General features: G+C 45.7%; 1 protein-coding gene across 5 annotated transcripts in view; it reads left to right on the top strand.

The window, feature by feature from the left end:
- disc1 (DISC1 scaffold protein) overlaps positions 1–20,458 on the top strand; it is an 87,192-nt gene that overhangs the window by 40,990 nt on the left and 25,744 nt on the right. For all 5 annotated transcript variants that reach the window (XR_004412077.1, XR_004412076.1, XM_033021745.1 and 2 more), the window contains exons 8-9: positions 12,422–12,524; positions 18,322–18,510. Coding sequence is in view for 3 of the 5 variants with exons in the window: in XM_033021745.1 (XP_032877636.1) it covers positions 12,422–12,524; positions 18,322–18,510 (292 nt within the window). In the remaining 2 variants the exon portion in view is untranslated. The remainder of the gene's footprint in view (positions 1–12,421; positions 12,525–18,321; positions 18,511–20,458) is intronic.

Below are 20,458 nucleotides of genomic sequence, written 5' to 3'. Positions count from 1 at the left end.
AGTCCGTGGTCCTTGCCTGCTTCAAAAGATCCACCATTGTACCAGTCCTGGGATGGCAGGACTTTCATATGAAGAAAGACTGGATACTCGGCTTGTGCTCGCTAGAATTTAGAAGATTGAGGAGGGATTTTATAGAAACTTACAAAATTCTTAAGGGATTGGACAGGCTAGATGTAGGAAGATTGTTCCCGATGTTGGGGAAGTCCAGAACAAGGGGTCACAGTTTAAGGATAAGGGGGAAGTCTTTTAGGACCGAGATGAGAAAAACATTTTTCACAGAGAGAGGTGAATCTGTGGAATTCTCTGCCACGGAAGGTAGTTGAGGCCAGTTCATTGGCTATATTTAAGAGGGAGATAGATGTGGCCCTTGTGGCTAAAGGGATCAGGGGGTATGGAGAGAAGGCAGGTACAGGACACTGAGTTGGATGATCCGCCATGATCATATTGAATGGCGGTGCAGGCTCGAAGGGCCGAATGGCTTACTCCTGCACCTATTTTCTATGTTTCTATGAATGCCCCTCCAGCCTGCTTGAATGACTACCGACCGGTGGCCCTCAACTCGGTAGTCATGAAATGCTTCGAGAGGCTGATCAAGAACCACATCTGCGCCTTCCTTCCAAGTCAAGTCAAGTTTTATTCGTCACTTGCACATAAAGCGCAGTGAAATGAATTTGCCATCAGCGGTACAATAAAAAAAGAACACACAATACACAATAAAAATTTAACACCACCATCCACCACAGCATTCATCACTGTGGTGGAAGGCACAAAATTAGGCTAGTCCTCCTCCATTTTCCCCCGTGGTCGGGACCTCAACCCTCCGCAGTCGCCGCTGCGGGCATCCAGATGTTCAGACAAGGTAAGACCTGAATCGGTGCTGCCCCACCGGAGACCGCGGTTTCAAGTTGGTGCAGACCGCAGGCCGAAGATCTAAAGTCCCGGCCGCGCCGCAGCAAGAATCACCGCAGACTGCAGGGCCAGCGGCCGGAGCTCCTCTCCAAGGATCCCCGGCGAGGGACCCCGCTCTGGATGGTAAGTTCCCGCCGCGCCCGCGGTAGAAGCCAGCGGCCGGAGCTCTTCTCCTCCTGGGTCCCCAACGAGGGATCCCAGCTCCGGAAGCCGGCCATCTGGAGCTCCGCAGACCGCGGTTTCAGGCTGCAGCGAACGGAGCGCTCCTCTCCAGCGACCCCCGGCGAGGGCTCGCCCGCGCCACGACAAAATCGTCCTCGCTGCGCCCGCAGCTGAAGCCCCGGGCCCGACTCCGGGAAAGGCCGCACCAATCCTCGATGTTAGGCCACGGGGGAGGCGACATGGAAAAAGTCGCCTCTCCGTGGAGGAGACGACCAAAGCGGTTTCCCCCTTACCCACCCCCCACCCCCCACACCACCCTCCCCACAGACATTAAAAACACACATTAAGACACACTAAAAAAACAAAAAAAGTAGAAAAACTAACACGCTGCTGGCAGGGCTGCCGGCTCGCAGAGCCCCCATTCGCACCATGGAACCGCTGCAGTTCGCATACCGTCCAAACAGATCCACGGATGATGTGGTCTCCCAGGTTCTGCACACCACTCTCTCACTTTGACAGCCAGAAGGGGGGGACTATGTGAGGATGCTGTTCATTGACTTCAGTTCTCCCCCCCCCCCCCCCCCCCCCTTCTCTCTCTCTCTCTCTCTCTCTCGTGTATTTGATGACGGTGGCGCATCTTCGAGTGGAATTCGGGATTTTCATTGATGGTGCCCACTCTGCAGCTGTACCCCACACTGTTGCGCGATTCTCCTCAATGTGGCGGGCACAGAGGCTGCCCTGCGTGCACAGGATTTCCACTACGTCCCAGAACATACCTATCTGGTAACACATGTTGTGACCCCAGTAGAATCCATCAGAAACCCGGCCTGCCTCCTCTGAAAGTTCAGAGACCTGTGCCAACTTCACACCAACGTTATCATGGAGCACCACAAGTTTTTTTCAAAATCCCGCATGCAATGAAGGACCGCGTCAAAGCTGAATTAGACAGAATGGAATCACTGGGTGTAATAGCCCCTGTCAACAACCCCTCCTCTTGGGTCTCCACCATGGTTGCAGCAGTCATGAAGAACAAAGAAGAAATAAGGATCTGCATCAACCCTAAGGATTTAAATACTGCCATCAAACGGCCACACCACCCAATGCGGACGGTGGAAGAAGTCGCTGCCAACCTGGGTAAAGCCACAGTTTTTTCTGTCTTAGATGCAAAGAACTCTTTTGGGCAAATGCCACTGGACCATGCATCCTCCATGTAAAGGGTGGCATGCATATTTGTGTGGTGAAGGTTATAAATGGCATGAATTAATAAGGGTTAATCTACAGGTGGTGCAAAAATTGTAGTGCTATCGTGTATCGTTTGCGGATGACACTAAGCTGGGGGGCAGTGTTAGCTGTGAGGAGGATGCTAGGAGACTGCAAGGTGACTTGGATAGGCTGGGTGAGTGGGCAAATGTTTGGCAGATGCAGTATAATGTGGATAAATGTGAGATCCATTTTGGTGGCAAAAACAAGAAAGCAGACTATTATCTAAATGGTGGCCGATTAGGAAAAGGGGAGATGCAGCGAGACCTGGGTGTCATGGTACACCAGTCATTGAAAGTAGGCATGCAGGTGCAGCAGGCAGTGAAGAAAGCGAATGGTATGTTAGCTTTCATAGCAAAAGGATTTGAGTATAAGAGCAGGGAGGTTCTACTGCAGTTGTACAGGGTCTTGGTGAGACTACACCTGGAGTATTGTGTACAGTTTTGGTCTCCAAATCTGAGGAAGGACATTATTGCCATAGAGGGAGTGCAGAGAAGGTTCACCAGACTGATTCCTGGGATGTCAGGACTGTCTTATGAAGAAAGACTGGATAGACTTGGTTTATACTCTCTAGAATTTAGGAGATTGAGAGGGGATCTTATAGAAACTTATAAAATTCTTAAGGGGTTGGACAGGCTAGATGCAGGAAGATTGCTCCCGATGTTGGGGAAGTCCAGGACAAGGGGTCACAGCTTAAGGATAAGGGGGAAATCCTTTAAAACCGAGATGAGAAGAACTTTTTTCACACAGAGAGTGGTGAATCTCTGGAACTCTCTGCCACAGAGGGTAGTCGAGGCCAGTTCATTGGCTATATTTAAGAGGGAGTTAGATGTGGCCCTTGTGGCTAAGGGGATCAGAGGGTATGGAGAGAAGGCAGGTACGGGATACTGAGTTGGATGATCAGCCATGATCATATTGAATGGCGGTGCAGGCTCGAAGGGCCGAATGGCCTACTCCTGCACCTAATTTCTATGTTTCTATGTTTCTAAACATTAATTCTCTCACCAATGTATCATAGTTTCTGTGAATGCCATCTGCAACATGCAGATACACAACAAGCACTGCTTCCACTGTGACCTCCACTGCCATGGTACAGCTGCTTGTGCATGGTAATGCTGCCACCTGCAGGTTCCTCTGCAAGTTGCTCACCCTTCCTCAGTGGAAATATATTAACACTTCAGTATTGTTAGTACTAATGGTAAAAACTTCCAGTTCAATGGCTTTGAAAGATTGTCATAGATCAAGAGGCATCTCGATATCAAAATAGTGCGGCCAGTTAGGGATGGACAATAATTATTAGCTTTGCTGACAATGCCCTTTGCCCTATAAATTAATTAAAAATAAAGATCTACTCATTTAAGCTCATTCAGATTTGTTAAAAATTGTATATAATGTATTGTAAAATTCTGATAATCTGGCATTTGGCTTGCTCATCAATCTGAATGTGAGCTGGGTTTCCAAAATGCAATTGGTTTATGCCATCAGAACTGGCATTGTCTCCCTTACTGTTTGATTCTGAGTGATCCCACAAATAAATGTATTTTATTGGCTTTCCCTGACTTAAATGTTGTGTGAAGTACTTTCTAGCTGCTGATAAATCTGCTGCCAAATACCATAATTCTTTTTTTTTCAAATCAAAAACATAGTTTGTTGCATAGGATGAATGTGTATACTGGCATTTGAACATTCATACAGTACTATGATTTTAATCACAATTTTGAGCAAAGGTGCTGACAGCATAACAACTCTCTATTTCAAATATGAATCCTGATTTTTAAATTCAAGTTCTCTTGCATTTCTCCGAGCTTGGGAAATCTGGCAGGAATGACCAGCTGTTAGGTAATAGCATTCCTTGTATGCCTGGAGGAGCAGGCACGCTCTGCAATCTTAATAGGAAACCTGTAGGCACTGCTTGATTGATCACAGGCTTTCTCTTTTCTCCATCGGAATCGTGAGCTGCATAAACTCAAGTTCCCTCTTCTCCACCACCTAGAGTCATAGTCATACATTACAGAAACAGGCCCTTCAGCTCAACTTGTTCATGTTGGTCAAGATGCCTCATCTAAGCTAGTCCCATATACCATGTTTGGTGCATATCCCTCTAAACCTTTCCTATCCATGAACCTGTCCAAATGTTCTTTAAATATTATTGTACCTGCTTTAATCACTACCTCTGGCGCTTAGGTAGAAAAAGAGAAGAGGTCCTGAAAGGAGAATTTAGGGAGTTAGGAGGAGAGTTAAGGAGAAGGACTGCAAAGGTAACAATCTCGGGATTACTGCCTGTGCCACGCGACAGTGAGAGTAGGAATAGAGCGAGGTGGAGGATAAATGTGTGGCTGAAGGACTGGTGCAGAGGGCAGGGATTCAAGTTTCTGGATCATTGGGACCTCTTTTGTGGAAGGTGGGACCTGTACAAAAAGGACGGGTTGCACTTGAACCCAAGGGGGACCAATATCCTGGCGGGGAGATTTGCAAAGGCTACTGCGGAGACTTTAAACTAGAACGGTTGGGGGGAGGGACTCAAATAGAGAAAGCTAGTAGACTGTGTGAGGCAGGAGGCAGAGGAGGGAAGCACTCAGACCCAACATGTAGGGGGGAAAGAAAAAAAGAATAAACCGGGAATAAGAGGTGGTGGGGTTGTTACAATGATACAATGATACAATTTATTTGTTGTAATTTGAACCTCATTGAGGTTCAAACGAAATTTGGTTTCTGCAGCCATACACACAAGAAGAAGAACCAAGACACAACACAATTTACACAAACATCCATCACAGTGAATCTCCTCCTCACTGTGATGGAAGGCAAAGTCTTATCTCTCCCCTGCACTCCTCATTCTCCTCCCGATGTCAGAGTCAAAGCCCCCGGCGGGCGATGGTAAGTGTCCCGCGGCCATTAAAACCGCGCCGGGTGATGCAAGGCCGCGCTCCGGGTCTTGGTGTTGAAGGCCCCGGCATGCGCTAGCAAGACCCACGGCTGTTAAAGCCGCACCGGGCGATGTAAGGCCCCGCTCCAGATAATTTTCAACCCCGCAACTCGGGCGGGAGAAGTCGCCGTTGCGGAAGCCCCGAAAAGCGGTCTCCCAGCAGGGACCCGCGGGCTCCCGGTGTTACTGTCCACCAGACCTGTGGTTGGAGCCTCCGAATCTCTGGGATCGGGTCGCAGCAGCGCGCCACCACCGCTCCTCCCGCTCCGAACTCGGCCAGCTCCATGATGGTAAGTAGGTCCGTAGCTCCGCGACTGGAGCCCCAGGTCGTTCCGGCTGGAGGCCGCTCCACGGTGCTAGGCCCCAACGACAACGGAGACCCGACAGAGAAAAGGTCGGGTTCTCCGTGCAGGGGAAAGATTTTAAAAGTTTCCCCCCCCCGCCCCCCACACACATATCCAGTTTTTAAAAAACCACTTTAAACTACATTCAAACGAGACAACAAAAGAAAAACTTCAATCTACATATAGATTGGGTGAATCAAATTAGCAGGGGTGCCGTGGAAGAGGATTTCTTGGAATGTATGCGGGATAGTTTTCTAAACCAACATGTAAAGGAACCAACGAGAGAGCAGGCTATTCTAGACTGGGTATTGAGTAATAATAATAATAATAATAATGGATGGGATTTATATAGCGCCTTTCTAATACTCAAGGCGCTTTACATCGCATTATTCATTCACTCCTCAGTCACACTCGGTGGTGGTAAGCTACTTCTGTAGCCACAGCTGCCCTGGGGCAGACTGACGGAAGCGTGGCTGCCAATCTGCGCCTACGGCCCCTCCGACCACCACCAATCACTCACACACATTCACACACAGGCAAAGGTGGGTGAAGTGTCTTGCCCAAGGACACAACGACAGTATGCACTCCAAGCGGGATTCGAACCGGCTACCTTCCGGTTGCCAGCCGAACACTTAGCCCATTGTGCCATCTGTCGTCCCAATGAGGATGGGTTAGTTAGCAGTTTTGTTGTGCGTGGCCCCTTGGGCAAGAGTGACCATAATATGGTTGAGTTCTTCATTAGGATGGAGAGTGACATTGTTAATTCAGAAACAAGGGTTCTGAACTTAAAGAAAGGTAACTTTGAGGGTATGAGACGTGAATTGGCCAAGATTGACTGGCAATTGATTCTTAAAGGGTTGACGGTGGATATGCAATGGAAGGCATTTAAAGACTGCATGGATGAACTACAACAATTGTTCATCCCAGTTTGGCAAAAGAATAAATCAGGGAAGGTAGTGCATCTGTGGATAACAAGGGAAATCAGGGACAGTATCAAAACAAAAGATGAAGCGTACAAATTAGCCAGAAAAAGCAGCCTACCAGAGGACTGGGAGAAATTCAGAGTCCTGCAGAGGAGGACAAAGGGCTTAATTAGGAAAGTGAAAATAGATTATGAAAGAAAACTGGCAGGGAACATAAAAACTGACTGCAAAAGTATTTATAGATATGTGAAGAGAAAAAGATTAGTTAAAACAAATGTAGGTCCCTTGCAGTCAGAAACAGGTGAATTGATCATGGGGAACAAGGACATGGCAGACCAATTGAATAACTACTTTGGTTCCGTCTTCACTAAGGAAGACATAAATAATCTTCCGGAAATAGCAGGGGACCGCGGGTCAAATGAGATGGAGGAACTGAGTGAAATCCAGGTTAGCCGGGAAGTGGTGTTAATTAAATTGATGGATTAAAGGCCGATAAATCCCCAGGGCCGGATAGGCTGCATCCCAGAGTACTTAAGGAAGTAGCCCCAGAAATAATGGATGCATTAGTGATAATTTTTCAAAACTCTAGATTCTGGAGTAGTTCCTGAGGATTGGAGGGTAGCTAATGTAACCCCACTTTTTGAAAAGGGAGGGAGAGAGAAAACGGGGAATTACAGACCAGTTAGTCTAACTTCGGTAGTGGGGAAACTGCTAGAGTCAGTTATTAAAGATGGGATAGCAGCACATTTGGAAAGTGGTGAAATCATTGGACAAAGTCAGCATGGATTAATGAAAGGTAAATCATGTCTGACGAATCTTATAGAATTTTTCGAGGATGTAACTAGTAGAGTGGATAAGGGAGAACCAGTGGATGTGTTATATCTGGACTTTCAGAAGGCTTTCGACAAGGTTCCACATAAGAGATTAGTATACAAACTTAAAGCACACGGTATTGGGGGTTCAGTATTGATGTGGATAGAGAACTGGCTAGCAAACAGGAAGCAAAGAGTAGGAGTAAACGGGTCCTTTTCAGAATGGCAGGGAATGACTAGTGGGGTACCGCAAGGCTCAGTGCTGGGACCCCAGCTATTTACAATATATATTAATGATTTGGACGAGGGAATTGAATGCAACATCTCCAAGTTTGCGGATGACACAAAGCTGGGGGGCAGTGTTAGCTGTGAGGAGGATGCTAGGAGGCTGCAAGGTGACTTGGATAGGCTGGGTGAGTGGGCAAATGCATGGCGGATGCAGTATAATGTGGATAAATGTGAGGTTATCCACTTTGGTGGCAAAAACAGGGAAGTAGACTATTATCTAAATGGTGGCCGATTAGGAAAAGGGGAGATGCAACGAGACTTGGGTGTCATGGTACACCAGTCATTGAAAGTAGGCATGCAGATGCAGCAGGCAATGAAAAAAGCTAATGGTATGTTCAAAGGTTCAAAGGTTTTTTTATTAGTCACATACACCTAGGTGTAGTGAAATTCTTGTTGCCAATACAGCACATAAAAAAGAATACAAACATGACAATAATAAAGAACTTTAACATAAAAAACATCCCCCACAATGGTTTCCATTATGAGGGAATGCACTAAGTCCAGTCCCATCCCCATGTCCACCCATAGTCAGGCTTATTGAGGCCTCCGCAGTCGCTGCTACGGAGGCCCGATGTTCCAGGCCGTTCTCGCTGGGTGATGATGCTCCGGCGTCGGGAGAATCTTCTCAGCGGCATGGAACACCTGGAACGGCCGCCTCCCTACTCGAGACCGCGGCTTCCGAAGCCAACAAGGCCGCGCCGGATGGTGCTCCACTACTGGCGATCCCAGACTCCCGGTGAAAAGTTCAGCGCTGCCGCCCGAAGCTGGCCGCTCCGCAGACCCGCAGCTCCGCGATGTTTTACTCGCCGGTCTTCAGCTCACCGGAGTTCCAACGCGGCGACCCGGGCAAGGCATCGCCCGCTCCGCGATAGCGCTCCAGCGCTGTGCCGCTGCCGAAGCCGAGGTTCTGGGCGGTCCCCTCAGCAAAACGCCCCTCCTGGCCCGCTGGTAGGCCGCGAGGACGGGTCGACGGTGCAGCCCGCAGAAAAGCTGCCTCTCTGACCAGGTAGGGACCCTGAAAGGTAGTTTCCCCCTTCCCCCACCCCCCCCACCCCCCACATAAAGATTAGAACTCCAGAACAAAAACACTTTAACTGACTAAAAATAAAAAAAAGAGATGAAAAGACGGACAGCTGCAGGCTGGGCAGCCATACCATACAGGACGGCGCCCCCTAGCATTCATAGCAAAAGGATTTGAGTATAGGAACAGGGAGGTTCTACTGCAGTTGTACAGGGTATTGGTGAGACCACACCTGGAGTATTGTGTACAGTTTTGTTCTCCAAATCTGAGGAAAGACATTCTTGCCTTAGAGGGAGTACAGAGAAGGTTCACCAGACTGATTCCTGTGATGTCAGGACTTTCATATGAAGAAAGACTGGATAGACTTGGCTTGGATTCGCTAGAATTTAGAAGATTGAGGGGGGATCTTATAGAAACTTACAAAATTCTTAGGGGGTTGGACAGGCTTGATGCAGGAAGATTGTTCCCGATGTTGGGGAAGTCCAGGACAAGGGGTCACAGTTTAAGGATAAAGGGGAAATCCTTTAGGACCGATAAGAGAAAAACATTTTTCACACAGAGAGTGGTGAGTCTCTGGAACTCTCTGCCACAGAAGGTAATTGAGGCCAGTTCATTGGCTATATTTAAGAGGGAGTTAGATGTGGCCCTTGTGGCTAAAGGGATCAGGGGGTATGGAGAGAAGGCAGGTACAGGATACTGAGTTGGATGATCAGCCATGATCATATTGAATGGCGGTGCAGGCTCGAAGGGCCGAATGGCCTACTCCTGCACCTATTTTCTATGTTTCTATGTTTCATTCCATATGCATAACCAGCCTCTGTGTGAAAACATTGCCTCTCAAGTTCCTAATAAATCTTTCCCCTCTCGCCTTAAATCAATGCCCTCTGTTTCTTGATACCTGTATCCTGGAAAAGGACTGTGCATTCACCTATATATTCATCTCATGATTCTATTCGCTTCACAGTTTCCTGCAGTCCAATCCAAGGAATAAAGTTGTAGCCTGTCCAACCTCTTCCTATAGCTCAGGCCCACGATTCCAGGCAACATCCTCGTAAATCGTCTCAATACTCTTTCCAGCTTAATGACATTGAGTGATAGTGGTGGCGCCATAGAGTGTGGCAGTCTCGCCTGCAGCTGTTAGTTTGTCAACCCTTTTTTTATTTTTAGTTTCTTAAAAGTTTTGTTTTGGAGGTACCATCGCGGAGCGGGCGATGCCTTGCTCGGGTAGCCGTGTGGAGCTCCGGTGTGCTGTGACTGCTGACTTTAACATCGTGGAGCTGTGGGGCCTGCGGAACGTCCAGCCGCGGCGGCACTGACTTTAAACACACGCGGAACCTGGGATCTTTCGCTGAGATCACCAGTGTTGGAGCTCCTGTGGACTTCGGGAGCCACGGTCTCCGGTAGCTAGCGGCCGTTTTGGAACACCAAGCCGCTGAAGAGTGTTCTTCCGACGCCGAAGTTCCATCATTCCGGCGAGAGGGCCTGAAGCATCGGGCCGCCGTAGCGGCGACTGAGGAGGCCTAAATAAGCCCCGACCACGGGTGAACATAGAGGAAGTGGACTGAACTTTGCTGCCTTCCCTCACAGTGGGAACCATTGTGGGGGGATGTTTTTATGTTTAATGTTAAATTCATTAATGTTGTGTTTATTTTTATTGGTGTGCTGCAATGGCAACTCAAATTTCACTGAACCAATTGGTGTATTTGACAATAAATGTCCTTTGTCCTTTGACCAGAACTGAACACAGTACTACAAGTACAGCCTCACCAACATCTTATACAACTGTAACATAACATCCCAATTTATATGCTCAATTCACTACTGATGAAGGCCAATAGGCCAAAGCCTATCTACCTGTGATGTCATTTTCTGGGAACTATATACTTGTATGTCAAAATCACTTTGCTCCTGATTACAACATGCGTTAATCATTGTCTTCATTGTGCTGTTTGAGTTTCCTGTTAAACTTTGCCTTATCATTTATTCCTCATTCTCTTTTCATGCCTCCCATGCCCTCATCTCGCTCACTCACCTCCCCTTGCCACTCTCAATTACTTGAAATGGCTCGTATCTTTTATTCATTCTTGTCTTTACCAATCTATTTCCTCTTGTTTCATCAGTATTTCATCTTAATTTTCTATCCACATTGCTGAATTACTGCCCTTTTTTGCCACTGCCTTCCCAACCCCCCGCCCCGGAAAATAAAGCCATGATTTTTCATTTCCAGTTGCAAGCATTAATTTCTGGTTCGTTTTCTCCAGATTATTACATTCTTTTCACCTATAATCCATCCTGGCCATCCTTGTCATTTATTCTCTCCCTCATAATTGCTCTGCTTTTCCCGTGAATCTTAGTCTCCATATTCCAGTCGTCATTCTTTACTTTTCCTCCACTCCCACCTTCTCTCAAACAACATGTGTATGCCTGGACCTGAAATTTTAATCTCAATTTGTTTGGAATGCTTATAAGATCTCTGATTGCGATCGTACAACACCTTTGTGGGGAGTGAGCTCAGAGAAAAGACGGGGAAGAGCCATGGGCGGGAGGGGGGCATCATGGGTGAGGGGGGGAGGAGCCAGCGAGGGGGATCAGAGGGCATCACGGGGAGGGGGTGGAGCCAGTGAGGGGGATCAGAGCAAAGATCCTATAACAAGCAAGATAGCCCACTCGACTAAAAAGACGTAGTACGGTCATGGGCAGATTCATGGGTAATTTTCGGCCCCATTTCCGTAACCGGCTTCCGTCTCCGCACCAAAGATCCCATAGCGGAGCAAAGGTACTAGTGCGGAGACGGAAGCCGATTACGGAAACATCCTCGTAAAAATAAAAGTTATTGGGTAAAAATCTTCTCATTTTCAGAATTATAATTTATTAACACAAACTGTTCCCCCGCAACGTTGATTACACTGCGAGTCGGGTCGGGTCGGGTTACTGAAATGGATGAAAAAAAAGCCCACGTTCCGCACCGTTGCGTACTACACGTCAGCCCATTACATTTAGCAAGAGTGGTCTATCTTGCTCTGCTATAGGATCTTTGGATCAGAGGGCATCACGGGGGAGGGGGGGGGGAGAAGCCAACGAGGGGGACCAGAGAGGTAGTGGCTGGAATCGGAGGTGCAATGGGGACTCACAGTGGTCGCTGGTCGTTCTCCGCCGGGATCAGAGTCTCCGCTTCCCATTTGACGACATCGGCAACATTTCCGACTCCAACTCCAGGCTGGGTTGGGTCTCTGACTCTGGGCTGGGTCTCCGACTCTGGGCTGGGTCCGGTCTCTTACGCTGGGCTGCTGCTTGGGGCGGGGCTGCTGCTTGGGGCGGGGCTGCTGGGTGGTGGGGGGCTGCTGCGTGGAGCGGGGCTGCTTCATGAAGCAGGGCGAGGCGAGGCTGTTTGTGGCTGGGCTGCTTGGTGGACTCGCAGCACAGGAGAACGGTGAGTGAACTGGTGAAAAATCGTAGCGGTATCGCGAACCGTTTTTGCGCAAAAAGAGAGACTGCCAAACCGGAAGATAACAAGATCAGAGTTTTAGTTATGTATAGATGGAAGATAGAAGATCATGCATCGTGGAAATGGGGCCCTCGGACTACCTTGCCTATGCATATTAACATCGCCCATCTACACTGCCCCATCTACCTACGTTTGGCCCAAAACCTATCCAATGCCAATACCTGTACTAATAGTGTTGTTTTCATCACTGAGTGATAATCAAACTTTGTATTTTTTGAAACTGGACCATAACGTAGCTTTCATAAATAGTTGTTGCATTTTATATGTTCAGGTCTGCAGCAGTCAAAAGCTGTGCAGTAACTTCGGCAAGAAAGTAAGCGATATTGAAACACAACTTCTAACTCTCTTGGAAGCCAAAATGTTAGCCATATCAGGTAAGTTCATTTCATTTTCATTTCATTTCATTTTATTTATTGTCATTCGATAAAAACATGCTTCCACATGAATCATGAACAAAATTTGTACTCAGGACTGAGCAGCGTAATAGTGCAGTAAGATATCAATAAAATGCAGTAAAGACATCAATAAATTCTAACATAAAAACCTTCCACAATAAAATCTAAATAATAATGAGCCTATGAATAAATAGTAAAAAGTAAAAAAGCAGCATGGTTAAAAGACAGCAGCATAATAATGTCCATAGCAGCAGCAGTAGCAGCAGACAGTTCACTGAGGTAGTGAGGGTTCAGTCAGTGAGGTAGGGAGTTTAAAAGTCTCACGGCCTCGGGAAAGAAGCTGGCTTTCAGCCGTGTTGTCCTGGCCTTTATGCTGCGCAGCTTCTCCCTGAGGGGAGGGGGGCCAAGAGTCCATTTGCCAGGTGGGTGGGGTCCTTCGTGATGTTTGAGGCTCTGCTCTTCCACCTGCTGATGCTGATGTAAATTTATTCAATTATTAAAAAATAATATTACACTACAATAAAACAAGCCAGAACCCACCACCATAATACAATACAAACATGTAATAAACTACTATACAACTATGATACAATCCTTATTGAGGATACATTCAACACCCTGCGGAGCCCAGCGGTCCCGGAACTCCCTCAGGGTGCCCGTAGACAGGGCGTATTCCCTTTCTAATCCCACCCGGGCACGGACGTAACCCCGGAAAAGGGGCAGGCAGCTGGCTCGGGTAGAGCCCTCCACCGTCTGGCGCCGTGACTCGCGGATGGCCAGCTTGGCCAGGCCCAGGAGCAACCCAACCAGGACATCTTCAGCCCTACCCTCTCCCCTACGCACAGGGTGTCCAAAGATGAGGATGGTGGGTGAAAAATGCAGCCAGAAGGCAAGGAGCAGCCCCTTTAGATATTCAAACAGTGGCTGCAGCCTCACGCACTCCATGTACACGTGGTACACAGACTCTTCCAGCCCGCAAAAGTGGCAGGCGGCTGGCGAGTCTGTGAACCGCGAGAGAAACAGGTTGCAGGGAACACCTCGGTGCAATACCCTCCACCCCAGGGTAAATGTGCTCAATGGCAGGGAGGCAGTTATTTGTGCAACGCCTTCCTGTCAGCAGCAGAGCAGTTTCCGTACCACACTGTGATACACGAAGTGAGGACGCTCACCACCACAGACCAGTAAAATGATGTCAGGACAGGGGTGCTGAGGCCAGCACGCTTCAGCTTCCTCAAGAAGTAAAGGCGTTGGTGGGCTTTTTTAATTATGCAAATTATATAATTTAATAAATTGCAAATTATGTAATCAAAATGATAATGTTGATTTTTGCAATGTTTACATCCATTGCACTTTAAATTTTGAGTAATTTCTTAGCTCCTTTAATTGTGAACTATTTTGGAATTTTTGAAAATTCCATCATGCAAGGCAATATTATTATTATTATTATTATTATCATCAAAACGCTACCATTAATTTGAATTCATAGCAGATTAAGATTATTATCAGCACATTTTGAATAATTACATTGAACTTATTCCAAAATTGGATGATCCAATAAAATTAATATATACATAATTGGATTGACTTTTATAGTTCCGCGAACGATGAAGGGAAGCAAACCATACATAGACATAGATATAGACATAGAAAATAGGTGCAGGCCATTCGGCCCTTCAAGCCAGCACCGCCATTCATTGTGATCATGGCAGATCATCCCCTATCAATAACCCGTGCCTGCCTTCTCCCTGTATCCCTTGACTCCACTAGCCCCTAGAGCTCTATCTAACTCTCTCTTAAATCCATCCAGTGACTTGGCCTCCACTGCCCTCTGTGGCAGGGAATTCCATAAATTCACAACTCTCTGGGTGAAAAAGTTTTTTCTCACCTCAGTGTTAAATAACCTCCCCTTTATTCTAAGACTGTGGCCCCTGGTTCTGGACTCGCCCCACATTGGGAACATTTTTCCTGCATCTAGCTTGTCCAGTCCTTTTATAAATTTCTATGTTTCTATATGATCCCCCTCATCCTTCTAAAGTCCAGTGAATACAAGCCTAGTCTTTTCAATCTTTCCTCATATGACAGTTCCGCCATCCCAGGGATCAATCTCGTGAACCTACGCTGCACTGCCTCAATCTCAAGGATGTCCTTCCTCAAATTAGGAGACCAAAACTGTACACAATACTCCAGATGTGGTCTCACCAGAGCCCTATACAACTGCTGAAGAACCTCTTTACTCCTATACTGAAATCCTCTTGTTATGAAGGCCAACATTCCATTAACTTTCTTCACTGCCTGCTGTACCTGTAAGCCAACTTTCAGTGACCGGTGTACAAGGACGCTCAGGTCTCGCTGCACCTCCACCTTACCTATCCTAACCCCATTGAGATAATAATCTGCCCCCTTGTTTTTGCCACCAAAGTGGATAACCTCACATTTATCTATATTATACTGCATTTACCACACATCTGCCCACACACTCAACCTGTCCAGGTCACCCTGCAACCTCCTAACATCCTCTTCACAGTTCACACTGCCACCCAGCTTTGTGTCAACCGCAAACTTGCTAGTGTTGCTCCTAATTCCCTCTTCCAAATCATTAATACATATGGTAAACAGTTGCGGCCCCAACACCGAGCCTTGCGGCACTCCACTCACCACTGCCTGCCATTCTGAAAAGGACCCGTTCACTCCTACTCTTTGCTTCCGGTCTGCCAACCAATTTTCTATCCATGTCAACACCCTATTCCCAATACCATGTGCTCTAATTTTAGTCACCCGTCTCCCGTGCGGGACCTTATCAAAGGCTTTCTGAAAGTCTAGATACACTACATCCACTGGCACCCCTTCATCCATTTTAATTGTCACATCCTCAAAAAATTCCAGAAGATTAGTCAAGCCTTTCATAAATCCATGTTGACTTGGACTAATCCTTTTACTGCTATCCAAATGCCCCATTATTACCACTTTAATAATTGACTCCAGCATCTTTCCCACCACCGAAGTCAGGCTAACTCGTCTGTAATTCCCCGTTTTCTCTCTCGCTCCTTTCTTGAAAAGTAGGATAACATTAGCTATCCTCCAATCCACAGGAACTGATCCTGAATCGATTGAACATTGGAAAATGATCACCAATGCGTCCACTATTTCTAGAGCCACCTCCCTGAGGACCCTGGGATGCAGACCATCAGGCCCAGGGGATTTATCATCCTTCAGTCCCATTAGCCTACCCAATACAATTTCTCGCCTAATGAACATTTCTTTCAGTTCCTCTACCCCCTTAGATCCTCTGTCCTCCAGTACCTGGGAGATTGTATGTGTCTTCCTTAGTGAAGACAGATCGGAAGTACCTATTCAACTCTTCTGCCATTTCCTTGTTGCCCATAATAATTTCACCCGTGTCTGCGTTCAAGGGACCCACATTTGACTTTGCTACTCTTTTTCCCTTAACATATCTAAAGAAGCTTTTACTGTCCTTCTTTATATTCCTGGCCAGTTTCCCTTCGTGTATCATCTTTTCAGCCCGTATTGCCCGTTTTGTTTCCTTCTGTTCTCCTATGAAAGTTTCCCAATCCTCTGGCTTCCGGCTACTCTTTGCTGTGTTATACATCTTTCCTTTAATTTGTATTCTATCCCTAACTTCTCTTGTCAGCCACGGTTGCCTCCTACTCCCCTTAGATTCTTTCTTCCTTTTTGGAATGAAATGATCCTGCGTCTTCCGGATTATGCCCAGAAATTCCTGCCATTGCTGTTCCACCGTCATTCCTGCTAGGATCCCTTTCCAGTCTACCTTGGCCAGCTCCCCTCTCATGCCGTCGCAGTCCCCTTTGTTCAACTGCGTCACTGACACTTCCGATTTAACCGTCTCCTTCTCAAATTGCAGATTAAAACTAATCATATTATGATCACTACCTCCAAGCGGTTCCTTTACCTCGAGTTCTCTTATCATATCTGGTTCATTGGACAACACTAAATCCCGAATTGCCTTTTCTCTGGTCGGCTCCTTTACAAGCTGCTCTAAGAATCCATCTCGGAGGCATTCTACAAACTCTCTTTCTTGGGGTCCTGAACCAACCTGATTTCCCAGTCTACCTGTATATTGAAATCCCCCATCACCATAGTGGCATTACCTTTGTTACATGCCAGTTTTAACTCCTGCTGCAACTTACACCCTACATCCGGGCTACTATTTGGGGGTCTGTAGATAACACCAATTAGTGTCTTCTTGCCTTTACAATTCCTCAACTCAATCCACAGTGACTCTACCTTGTCAGTCCCTATGTCTTCCCTCACAAGGGACTGAATTCCATCCCTCGCCAGCAGAGCTACCCCCCCTCCTCTGCCCACCTGCCTGTCCTTTCTATAGGATGTATAACCCTGAATATTAAGTTCCCAGGCCCGATCCTCCTGCAGCCATGTCTCAGTAATCCCCACAATGTCATATCTACCAACCTCTAACTGAGACTCAAGCTCATCTACTTTACTTCTTATACTTCGCGCATTCATATACAATACTTTTAATTCCTTCCACATCTCACCTTTCACATCGATCCCTATTACGCTTGGCCATACTCTCCTATCCCTTTGTGAGCTTCCTTTCCCGTTAATTCTGGGGTCATTAACTATTATTTTACTCTCTTTCCCTTTAACTCGGTCCTTGACTATCCCATTGACACCCCACCCCCCTTATTCAGTTTAAAACCACCCGTGTAGCAGTGGCAAACCTGCCTGCCAGAATGCTAGTCCCCCACCTGTTAAGATGCAATCCGTCCCTTTTGTACAGTTCCCCCCTTACTCCAAAACAGATCCCAGTGATCTAAGAATCTAAATCCCTGCCCCCTGCACCAGTTCCTCAGCCACACATTCAGGTCCCATATCTCCTTGTTCCTGCTCTTGCCAGCACGAGGAACTGGAAGCAAACCGGAGATAACCACCCCGGAGGTCCTGCTTTTCAGCATCTTCCCGAGCTCTCTAAAGTCACGCTGCAGAATATTCATCCCCTTCTTTCTGACATCGTATGTGCCGACATGCCGACTACCACTTCTGGCTGTTCACCTTCGCCCTTGAGGATTTTCTGCACTGTCCGTGACATCCTGGATCCTAGCACCAGGAAGGCAGCACACCATATGTCTTCTTTACCACTCTGTCTACTTGTGTTGCCGCTTTTAGAGAGTTTTGGATTTTGAACCCAAGATCCCTCTGCACGTCAATGCTGTTAAGGGTCTTGCCATAAATCATATATTCTCTCTTTTATTTGACCTCCCACAGTGCAACACCACTCATTTGCTTGGATTAAACTCCATCTGCCATTTCTTCCCCCATTTCTGTAATTGATCCATATCCTGCGGTATACTTTGACAATCTTCCTCACCGCATCTTCTCAAATTTTAAATTGCAAACAAACAGTCCAAGCACAAATCTCTGCAAAACACCACTGGTCACAGACCCCCAGCTGGAATAACACCCCTCCACCATCCTTCCTTCAACTACTGATGAATTCCCAGCTACACTATCATTACCAGATCTCCTCAATTGCAGGCTTCAGAATGTCAGTTGGGTTGCCTAGAGATGAGTAAAAAACGTCAAAGATTTAAGAGTTTCAGGACATTGGCACTCCTCTGAGCTTGAAACAACCCCTACTGATCTCAATCATTGCACAAACTTGCATCTGGGATAAAATATACCAATGTATCTTTACCGATTATATTAAAGAGTGAAGATTCTTTTGCCGTGAAGTTTAATTATTTACGGTGAATTCTGAATGTTTTCATTTCTGTAGGCCATGAATTCTCAACTGCGAAGGATTGCGCCGAGGAGATCAAATCTTTGACTTCCGATAAAGCTAGACTAGAAAAAATTATCAACGATTTGCAGGGTTTAATCATTAGTAACAGTCAACAGCTTGAAGCGATCAAGGGGGATTATAGCAGTTTGAAAACTGAACTGGAGCAGGAAGAAAGGCTCTTTGGTAAATTTCAATTACTTTTTGATAACGATTTTCCATTTGCGTATTTTCAAACTATAATGATCATAATATCTAGATTATCTAGTGGGCGTAAAACATTTTCATTTGTTTCTTCTAAAGATGAACTATTTATACATCATACAGTTGATATTTTTAAAATTATGCATTTACAAGGCATGCAGCAACATTTTTCAGCATATTAAATGAAAGGCTTAAAGTTAATTGACTAAATGCACTTTTTGAAGCTTGTGGTGGAAATTGGTTAGCATTAAATAAAATATTTAATTCTTCAAATCTATTAAATGTTACATGCTATGTGTTTCTTATCCTCTATCTAACCTTATTGGGATTGACATGAAACTGATCAAATTGACTGCTATTCTAGTTGTGGATGTTGTGGCAGTTATGGGACAGCTTACCCTTGAGCAAAACTGCAAAATGCAGATGGCACCACTCAACCTCGGTTGGAGTGAAAGCCACTTAATGTAATGTTATGGCAGTTATTCCATTTTGTCTTCAATTCAGTGGGCTATTGTAATGTAATAAATGTGTTGAGACATTCAGATGATTTAGTATCTATCCCACCTTTTATTGCGTATAGCATTGTCCTTTTGACATTGTCCTCTGTATATCCCACTATCACCATTGCCCCCCCTACTCCCCATCCTCTATGCAATTCCATGCTTTAAAATTCAAGTTTGAAGTAATGCACCTGAGAATGAGAAAACACAGCAAAGAAGTACATGAAGAATGGTAGCTTCCAAGGAAGTGTAGACGAACAGAGGGATCTAGGAGTGAATGGCCACAAATCATTAATTAGCAGTAGATAAGGTGAATAAGAAGGACATTTGGGATTCCTATCTACATTGTCTGAGGAATAGAACAAGCGAGGGGTTATGATGGTACAATGATTACACACTAGGAAGAATGTGAAATAACTAGAAAAAAAACAAAGTAAATTTATAGTTATGTTGTGGCTAGAGAATTATAGTTATGAAGACTGACCAATTTGATTGGGTGTGTTTTCTTTTGAACAAAGATAACTGGAAGAAGTTTTTATTAAAGCTTATAAAATTATGCGAGTCCAAGAATTATGAGCAGTGTGTAGCTTTTTTTGCTTCGTTCAGTCATAAGGTGATGTCAATTTAACCAATAGAATAATTAGAGGTAACTTGAGGAAAAAGCATTCCATTTAAAGCCCATTGACGATCTGGACATTACACCATGAAGAATGACAGATGCAGCAACTGCAGATGCTGGAAAAATCGAAGGTAGACAAAAAAGCTGGAGAAACTTTCATTGTTTTTAGACAATATCTTGCCGACCACTTGACAGCATGAGGGGGGAAAGAGGAAATAACTTAAATAGATCAAACACTATTTTATGACAAATTGTGCAATGGATTTGTAAATGTAAAGCAAACAATCATGTGGTGTTAAATCTAAACAAATTGAGAGCTTTATTGCATTTGATACCACTGGCTTTGGGAATTATGTAATTATAGATTTCAGCAAAGTTGAGAAGTTACAAAATGGTTTGGAATGTATAATGCAGCAATAGCACACCCTTGTGATCAAAACATGTTTTGTTTGAAATTTCAAAGTTTTGATTGGATACATAAGGAAGAAAGTCTCAAATGTTAAATGGTCACAAAGTGAAGAAAAATAAATCGTGGAGAAAGAACTCTAGAGAGCTGCTGAAGCAATGGATGCTTTACCAGAGGGCTTGCTTGAGCTAGAAACTGGAGTTTCTTGGGAAAAAAATTATTTTCAGTATTAATCCGTTTATTAAGAAAAAAATACTTAAGAAAAGCACGCATGCTACTGCTAATTAAGGATTTGTGGCCATTCACTCCTAGATCCCTCTGTTCGTTTACACTTCCTTGGAAGCTACCATTCTTCATGTACTTCTTTGCTGTGTTTTCTCATTCTCAGGTGCATTCCTCAGAATT

This window comes from Amblyraja radiata, chromosome 5, assembly GCF_010909765.2.
Source record: "Amblyraja radiata isolate CabotCenter1 chromosome 5, sAmbRad1.1.pri, whole genome shotgun sequence".
Classification (NCBI taxonomy): domain Eukaryota; kingdom Metazoa; phylum Chordata; class Chondrichthyes; order Rajiformes; family Rajidae; genus Amblyraja; species Amblyraja radiata.
Note: the sequence above shows the minus strand (reverse complement) of the source record. Positions and strands in the feature narration are given on the sequence as shown.